This window comes from Rhinoraja longicauda, chromosome 26 (genome assembly GCF_053455715.1).
Source record: "Rhinoraja longicauda isolate Sanriku21f chromosome 26, sRhiLon1.1, whole genome shotgun sequence".
NCBI classification, from domain to species: domain Eukaryota; kingdom Metazoa; phylum Chordata; class Chondrichthyes; order Rajiformes; family Arhynchobatidae; genus Rhinoraja; species Rhinoraja longicauda.
The window spans coordinates 11142523-11152364 of NC_135978.1; the positions used below are offsets into that span (position 1 = coordinate 11142523).

The 9842-nt window shown below is 42.9% G+C and overlaps 1 protein-coding gene across 1 annotated transcript in view; it reads left to right on the plus strand.

Annotated features, from left to right (window-relative positions):
* LOC144606563 (eosinophil peroxidase-like) overlaps positions 1 to 5545 on the plus strand; it is an 84141-nt gene extending 78596 nt beyond the window's left edge. Inside the window, exons 11-12 of the mRNA XM_078422821.1 lie at positions 2619 to 2856; positions 5218 to 5545. Of these exons, the coding sequence (XP_078278947.1) occupies positions 2619 to 2856; positions 5218 to 5545 (566 nt within the window). The remainder of the gene's footprint in view (positions 1 to 2618; positions 2857 to 5217) is intronic.
* The last annotated feature ends 4297 nt before the right edge of the window (positions 5546 to 9842 follow it).

Here is a 9842-nt window from a genome sequence, read left to right on the forward strand (position 1 = left end):
ATTATAGGTAATCAGCCATGATCTCAATGAATGGCGGTGCTGGCTTGAAGGGCCAAATGACCTCCTCCTGAACCTATTTTCTATGTGTATGTTTCTACCCTCATCAAACATCTTTGTCATCACAAAAGTCTCAATTAAATTTGTAAGATATGACCTCCTTGCACAAAGTCAAGCTAACTATCGTTAATGTCCATGGTGTGTACATCCTGTCCTTAAGAATCAACTCTATTCCCCTCTTAGGGGCAACATGGTTATTCTCCAGTCTTTAGGGAGCTCACTTGTAGCTAAAGAGGAGCTCTGCCAAAGCCCCAACAATCTCAACACTTGTCTCTCTCAATATCCTGGGATAGATCCCATCAGATCCTGGGAACATCCACATTAATGTTCTTGAAAACACCAAACACCTTCTCCTTGACAGTGGGATGGCATAGAAGTTTCATCACACCCTTCCCTAATCTCACTATATCCCATATCCCTCTCCCTTGTGAATACTAATGCAAAGTATTCACTTAGTGTCTCATCCTCTTGCTCTGGCTCCAGCCATTAATTCCCTCCTTTGTCCTTGAATGGTCCAACCCTTTCCTAAATTACTCTCTTGTTTTTAATGTATATACATCAGGATTCTCCTGATTCCTACTCACCATACATTTAATTGCCTCTTTTAGCCTTCCTGATTCCCCATTTATGTTCTTTCCTGTGCCCTTGTATTTCTCAGGGGCCCTGTCTGATTTCAGCTTCTTAAACCTAAGATATGCTTCCTTTTTCTTTTCAACCAAATTTACATCTTTTGTCGTCCGAGGTTCCCAGTTTTTTTGCAATCCCTGTCTATCTCTCTCATTAATCTATCAACCAGGCAGCTCATTAAAAGACAAAAATCACCTTCGCAAACTTGGTCTCACCCAATCAAAGAACTTCTCTTGTCCGATCCGTGTCTCCCTCAACCTCTCCATGTGTGAAAACTAACTTGTTTTTTTTCCTCTCTTTCCGCTTTGATGAAGAGTCTGCAATTTGGAACATTAACTCTGGTTCTTTTTCCGCAGATGATTTTTTCTCCATTTTCTGTTTTAATTTCACTTTATTGGCTAATGTAGCCATTAGGAAAATATTCAACTCACTTGGAGAGAATTGCCGCTGCTGTGGACGTTTAAAATATTGCAAAAAGGCAGATGTGGATGGGTTGGTGTCCAATGTATTGCAGCAGTGGTTGACTGTGGCTAAGAAACAGGAAAGTGGTCCTGCAGGTGATCGTTTAATAACCAGGGACTGTGGAAACAAGGTCAAAGTTACATCTCAAAGTGTCACTTCTGCTTCCTTAGACCACATGCACATCAAAGTGCATTGGAACATCTTTGAATTGCCGACGTTTTATTCACAACAAAAGGAATTATGAGCAGATTTCACATCAAAGGAACAACAACAGGAAAATGTTAACTACTGAGCAGTTACCTAGCAGAATTAATTGGAAATGTTTACTTTGTGGAGAACTTACTGAAGAGATATGAAAAAGTATTTAGCACTGATTACTTTAGATCTTTTTTTACGTAGTAGTGTTTACTGTGGAATATTCATCGTGTACATTTACTGCTGAATGTTTAATTAGACGTATTGGGGATTCACGAATAAAAATTACCGACGTTACTTTGTAAAATACAGGGAATGTTCACACAGAGAAGTCACAAAATGAGGTCAATTGTTTCCAATTTACGTGAAGTAAGGAATACCGACTGTCCAAGACACCAGGGAGAATCTTCACCTTGCTTTGAGTAGAGCCACTGGATATATTGCTCCTCAGAGAGGGAGCTGCTGTTTAGTGTTGGATCCAAAATCTGTTATCTTCAATATTCCCTCAGAACAACAGGATAGCAAGACCTGTCACCTAGATCATACCATAAAGTGCTGACAATAGGACTTGGAACCATAATTCAAGAACTGAATGTGCTTATTCTAATATTTTGGCAGGATAATTGCCGTCGATTGCATTGTTACTGCAGTAATATGACTACAGAATAATCATTGCACATATTGTAATTTCTACAGCGAATACTGCATCGTGGTTTCTGTTTATTAGATAGCACTGCAATGAGCACTTAATATTCTGTGATTACTATGTAATTAATCCAGCAAGATAACGGTAATTTCCTTCATTTCTGCCGACTATAGAATGTTTAATTGCTGTGTATGTTCTGCAACAACTTCGGAGAGATTACCACATGTTTTAGACTATATTGCTGCAGAGCATTTGCAACATAAATTACACAGGAATTGTCTTTTGGCTGTGTAAAATGAGAGTGATTTAAAAGACTGGTTTGTTCCATGGACTTTGAGAATAAATGAGTGGATTTGCATGAAACAGTCAATGATGTATGGCTATAAATCTTTGGCCCACAGATCCACTCCCTATTGAGGGGAAACAATGAAGGAGCTGTCCATCCCCACCCCCACCCCCTCCTCCTCCCTATCCCCCCGACCTCACTCCACCTCTCTCAAGTTAAGGTGAACTAAAATTAAAAGATAGCAATTCCACCAACCCTTGCACAAGCTTCTATTTTATTTGTTTCAAAGGGGCACTACCACAGATTTGGCTAACATATGTCCCTTTCTTGCCCTGAATTTCACAGGTTACAATGCATGGAGAAAATTCTGTGGACTTTCACAACCCAGGAACGAGTCCGAACTATCTGAAGTGCTCAACAATACAGAACTTGCAGGAAAGTTCATTGAACTCTACGGGACACCAGACAACATTGACCTTTGGATAGGAGGGATCTCTGAACCATTCGTGGAAGGAGGGAGGGTTGGCCCTGTGCTAGCCTGCTTGTTAGGACAGCAGTTCCAGAACCTGAGAAATGGAGACAGGTAATGGGCAACATTAGCACAACTGAAAGCTTTGACAATCATTGAATCCTTGCCTTGTGGATCTGAAATCAGAACCTAAAGACCTTTTGGATTATGTCTTGGACTCTATTAGAGTCATTTAGTGTGTTGTGGTATTGAACCTGTTGAGAATTGGATGACTTAGAAAATGGGGAAGGCAATATATATATACACTTCAAAGGTCAATGGTCAGATAGTATGCAGATCATTAACTGACCGAAATAATGATTTTAAGACAAAAGGAGGTAAAGACACTGCCGAGCTTATGAAGTATTTTCTCTCATGTTTGGGTTTTGGCCAGTGCCACCAAGGATAATGTTCATTGCCTATCACCAATTGCCCTTGAGAAGATGTTGGTGAGGTACTGCCTTAAACCACTGTTGTCCTTCTGAAGAAGGTATTCTTGGGGGCCTGGAAGATATTGGCAGAGTAACTTGGGCAAGGAACTGCGGTGCATTTTGTGGGTGGGCTACACTGCAGATGTGCACCAGTAGTGAAGGGAATACATGATTAAGGTAGCTGATGAGGTGCCAATGATGTAGGCCCCTTTGGCCCTGGATACAGTCAAGCTTATTGAGAGCTGTTGGCACAACATTCATGCAGACAAATGGAGAAGATTCTATCATGCTGCAGGGTGTGCCTTGTCGTGTCCACCACCCACCTTCCTGCAGGTTACCTAGTCTCTCACCTGCTCTTGTAACCACAATATTTGTGCGATTGCTCTAGTTGGGGTTTGAATATTTCGGAGAATTGGGCTGAGAGGGAAAAATAGATAAGCCATGATTGAATGGCGGAGCAGACTCTATGGGCTAAATGGCCTAATTCTGCTCCTAAGTCCTATGGTCTTATGGTGAAAGTCTCAGTTATTCAAGTACCAGTGCATATCAGAGTAACTGGTTAGACTCTCTCTTGTTGAGGGCTGATATTTTTGTGGTTACTGCTGTAGTTGCCCTGTATCAACCCATGTCTGAATGCTGCCCAACTATCGCTGCATGAAGGCATGGACTGCTTTATTTGCTGAGGAGTTGAGAATTGAATTGAATCACCAGCAAACATCCCCATTTCTGACCTCAGGATGGAAGGAAGGTGGTTGGCAAAGCAGATGAAAATGGTTGGGTCTTTTTCAATGCCCTGAGGAATTCCTGCAGTAATTGTCCTTGCACTGGGATGTTTGACCTCCATCAACAGCATCCATTCTCATTTGTGTGAGATATGACTCTTGCCTTTGAAGTATTTTCTCCAGGATGCTCATTGACTATGGTTCTAGCAGGATGCCCTGATATCACATGTGGTCAAATATTGCCTTGATGTCAGGGCAGTCATTCTCACCTCACCTTTCGAATTCAGTTACTTTGTCGATATTTGAGCGAAAGCTGAAATGAGGCCTGGAGTTGTGGTTCCGATGAAACTGAGATTAGGCATTATTGAGTAGGTTACTGGTAAGCAAGTGTTACATCATTGCACTGCTGCCAATGATACCTTCCTCACTGAGAGTTGAGAGTAGACTGATAGGTAGCGATTAGCCAGACTGAATTTGTCCTGCTTTTTGTAAATGGCGGCACGGTAGCGCAGCGGTAGAGTTGCTGCTTTACAGCGAATGCAGCGCCGGAGACTCAGGTTCGATCCTGACTACGGGTGCTGCACTGTAAGGAGTTTGTACGTTCTCCCCGTGACCTGCGTGGGTTTTCTCCGAGATCTTCGGTTTCCTCCCACACTCCAAAGACGTACAGGTATGTAGGTTAATTGGCTGGGTAAATGTAAAAATTGTCCCTAGTGGGTGTAGGATAGTGTTAATGTACGGGGATCGCTGGGCGGCACGGACTTGGAGGGCCGAAAAGGCCTGTTTCCGGCTGTATATATATATGATATGATATGATATGATATCCAAGCAATTTCCACATTTTCATATTTCATATTTCAGATACAGCGCGGAAACAGGCTTTTTCGGCCCACCAAGTCCACACCGCCCAGCGATCCCCGCACATTAACACTATCCTACACACACTAGGGACAATTTTTTACATTTTACCCAGTCAATTAACCTACATTGTTGATGGATGCCAATTTGTGACAATACTGAAAGAAGTTGGCTAGAGGCACAGCTAGTCCTGGGGCACAGTGAGCAATTGTTGTTGGATCAGCAGATTGAGAAACCGGTTCTGTATCTTAAATTGTAGAAAGAAGAAAATCGCACACTCCCCGATACTCCTTCGCAACATACTGCTTAAATGTGGCCAAGGAGCCAGTCCACCCTTCTGCGTAGCCATTGACCTTGGGCTCATTGAATCGGGGTACTTTCTCTGTACCTTTTGAGGCTTGGCAATAATGCTTCTTTTTTTGTAGGTTCTGGTGGGAAAATGAAGGAATGTTTACGAGGAGACAGCGTAAGACTCTCGCTAGGATTTCCATGTCCAGGATTATCTGTGATACCACCGGGATTGACTTACTTCCTCGGGATGCATTTGAATTCAGTCCCAATCCCAAAGGTTATGTAGGCTGCAATGCAATACCACAAGTGAATCTGAAACCCTGGTTGGAGAAGGTGAAAGGTACAATACATGAGCGTATGGCGCAGTCTCCACAGCCTAATATCATCGCAACTGTACATTTTACTATAAAAATAACCAACACTGTTGGAGTGGGATGGTTAAAAGCTGAGAGCTGGGGCTAAATCCCATTAACAATTTCCTTCTTTAGCAATTCCGTTATTTTATTCAATGATGTTTACTTCCTGCTGCCTCTTTTTCTCTCAGCTTTTATGACTGGGAGACAAGGAAAAAATGGATTTTAAAAATTGCATTTAAAAAGAGGAATGAGTGTTAGTGTATCAGGTATAAGCACCACCACCTGTAGAACAATAATACTCTCGGGTGTGTGATTATCAGCACAGCATACCGCTACATGGATATTCCACATTCTCAGCTGGTTTCAATCATTTATCTAATTTTCCCTTCTCTTTAACTTGACAGGTTGTTTCTCCACAGCCTCAGCAAGTTGTTGTCACTTCCTCAAAACGTCTTCAAATGTGACAGTAATCCCACACTTATAGAAACATAGAAAATAGGTGCAGGCGGAGGCCATTCGGCCCTTCAAGCCAGCACCGTCATTCATTGTGATCATGGCTGATCATCCACAATCATTAACCCGTGCCTGCCTTCTCCCCATATCCCTCGATTCTACTAGCCCCTAGAGTTCTATCTAACTCTCTTAAATCCATCCAGTGAATTGGCCTCCACTGCCTTCTGTGGCAGAGAATTCCACAAATTCGCACCTCTCTGGGTGAAAAAGCTCCTTCTCACCTCAGTTTTGTATGGCCTCCCCTTTATTTTAAGACTGTGGCCCCTGGTTCTGGACTCGCCCAACAATGGGAACATTTTTCCTGCATCTAGCATTCTGTTCCCCTAATTAATATCTGCTTGCCTCCTTTACAGATCTCCCTTGTCACCCTGTGCCTAAGGTACCGAATGCCTCTTTCTCCACATGCAATTCCTCAGTCAAGTACACTTGCCAAAAGGGATTCAGTTTTAAGGGACCTCGGGTGATAAACTGTGGGAAGAACAAAAAGTGGAAGAGTGCACTGCCTCGTTGCTCAGGTAGGAAATTGACTCAAGTCCGTGGAGAGAGTGCACCTAAGTGATTAACATGATCTGTCAAACCAAACGCAGGCTCGGCGAACTTCTTTACATTGGCGAAACCAAACGCAGGCTCGGAAATCGTTTCACTCAACACCTTCGCTCAGTCCGCCTTAACCAACCTGATCTCCCGGTGGCTGAGCACTTCAACGCCCCCTCCCACTCCCAGTCTGACCTTTCTGTCATGGGCCTCCTCCAGTGCCATAGTGAGGCCCACCAGAAATTGGAGGAACAGCACCTCATATTCTGCTTGGGCAGCTTGCAGCCCAGTGGTATGAACATTGACTTCTCCAACTTTAGATAGTTCCTCTGTTCCAATCTTCCCCTCCCCCTTCCCAGCTCTCCCTCTATCTTCCTGTCTCCACCTATATCCTTCCTTTGTCCCGCCCCCCTGACATCAGTCTGAAGAAGGGTCTCGACCCAAAACCTCACCCATTCCTTCTCTCCTGAGATGCCTGACCTGCTGAGTTACTCCAGCATTTTGTGAATAAATACCTTCAATTTGTACCAGCATCTGCAGTTATTTTCTTACACCTGTCAAAGGAATGAGCATAGTACAAAGGTACCCATTCTCATCGTCATCATTTGACCACTAAACTGGGAGGATGGATAATCTGCCTTATCTTCCTCCTGTTGAAATCAACAAGAGGTAACTAATGTAAGATTAACACAGAGGCAGTGAAACAGAAAATCGACCCAAACATTCTAACATTTTGAACATTGTATGTTTCTCGCAACTATTCTCAGAAACATGACAATCCTCCATCACATTTCATAACATGAAATTCAAATAGAAATTTCTCCACGTTCACAACCCACTGGATTTAATTCTTCTGTAAATAAAACTGTTATGCTACAATTTCAAGGAACGAATGCACTTTTCTCCACAGTAGCATATCTCTCCTTCCGCAGATACCATATTCATTGAAGATGGACACAAAAAGCTGGAGTAACTCAGCAGGACAGGCAGCATCTCTGGAGAGAAGCGATGGGTGCCTCAGAGATACTGCCATCTCATAGAGTCATAGAGTGATACAGTGTGGAAACAGGCCCTTCAGCCCAACTTGCCCACACCGCCCAACACGTCCCAGCTACATTAGACCCACCTGCCTCCGCCTGGTCCATATCCCTCCATACTTGTCCTATCCATGTACCTGTATAACTGCTTCTTAAATGTTGGGATAGTCCCAGCCTCAACTACCTCCTCTGGCAGCTTGTTCCATACACCCACCACCGTTTGTGTGAAAAAGTTACCCCTCAGATTCCTATTAAATCTTTTCTCCTTCACCTTGAACCTATGTCCTCTGGTCCTAGATTCCCCTACTCTGGGCAAGAGATTCTGTGCATCTTCCCGAACTATTCCTCTCATGATTTTATTCACCTCTAGAAGATCACCCCTCATCCTCCTGCACTCCAAGGAATAGAGACCCAGCCTATTTAACCTCTCCCTATAGCTCAGACCATCTAGTCTTGGGAACATCCCCGTAAATCTTCTCTGAACCCTTTCAAGCTTGACAATATCTTTCCTATAACATGGTGCCCAGAACTGAACACAATACTAAATGCGGTCTCACCAATGTCTTATACAACTGCAACATGACCTCCCAATTTATACAACTGCAACATGACCTCTGCAGTTCCTTCTTCAACCATACTCATGGCATTATTCCACCTTATGTTCATTTCATGAAGCTGTGGCTCAGGTGTTAAAATCTCCCAGCACTCACAATGTGAATGATTGGAATGATTTCCTGATCACCCCTACCCCCCCAAATGTCCTATTTCTTATCTGGGTTAAATATCCTTACTGGGTGAAAGTAGTCTCCATTGTTTTGCTTTGTTTTTTGGAAAGATTTTGCATTGACTAAATGATAAAAGCAACAGTGTTGAATGATTCAAGGAATGTGTGGATAAATATGGTGATTTTACTCCTCAGGGCCCAAGGAGCCAAAAGCTAAAAACAACAAGAAAGGCAGAGGGCCGAAAACAGAAAATAACACATAGATGAAGATGATCAAATGAGATGTCAGTACATGTCTCAGCCTTGGGAAAAGAGCATGGTTGATTATTTTACTGAGGATTAACATATTATGGGGTTTTTTTAATCCTTTTTTTTTCCTGGTGTAAGCAAAAATATTTGTCTGGGAGAATTTAAGCATAGCAGTTGGAGTAAATTCGCTTCATATTAGTGTGATACCACTCATGAAAGGTTTGTATTCAAACTCTTAATTGCAAAGGCAACCTGCATGCACTCACATCTTGCATGGCATACCACCCGTAAAGTTATCAGTCTCAGTCAGGCTTATGACTTTCCTTTGTTCTCCAAATTCTGAACTTGGTCCTAGAGTCTTTCTGCAATCTCAGGTTTTGGTTAGGAGGTAAATCGCTGTTTCCAAGACCCATCACCCTCCAATTCCTTCTGATCTCTTCCAATGACACGTTGATAGGCCAATGCAACTCCAACCCATTCTGGCTACCTTCATCCTGTTGCAGTTGGACTATTGTTTGCTATAGTATTACCTCCATTTTCCACTTGACCATTCTAGTTACTGATATTCAAAGGAAAACACAAAATTGATATTACAGGAAAACAGCAGATCAGGCAGCATCCCTGGAGAACAAGGATGGGTAACGTTTCGGATTGGAAAGGGTCCTTGTTTTTATATTCATACATTCATTCCCCACCTTGGTTTCATGACCAATTCTCATCACTTGGATACTTCACTGTTTTAATCTGGGCCTCTTGATTAATCTGGGCCTTTTGATTAATCACCTATTACTAAAGTACCTGCTCGCTCTGTGGAAGCTGTTGGCTATTGGTCTCCAATTGGTTTCTCTAGGGCAGATCCTTCATTAACTGGAATTTAGAAGGATGAGGGGGGATATTGAAACATATAAGATAATTAGGGGATTGGACAAATTAGAGGCAGGAAACATGTTCCCAATGTTGGGGGAGTCCAGAACAAGGGGCCACAGTTTAAGAATAAGGGGTAGGCCATTTAGAACGGAGATGAGGAAGAACTTTTTCAGTCAGAGAGTGGTGAAGGTGTGGAATTCTCTGCCTCAGAAGGCAGTGGAGGCCAGTTCGTTGGATGCTTTCAAGAGAGAGCTGGATAGAGCTCTTAAGGATAGCGGAGTGAGGGGGTATGGGGAGAAGGCAGGAACGGGGTACTGATTGAGAGTGATCAGCCATGATCGCATTGAATGGCGGTGCTGGCTCGAAGGGCTGAATGGCCTACTCCTGCACCTATTGTCTATTGTCTATTGTCTATTGTCTATTGTCTATTGTCTATTAACTGATGTCCTTTTTCCATTGACATCTGTACTTTGCATTGC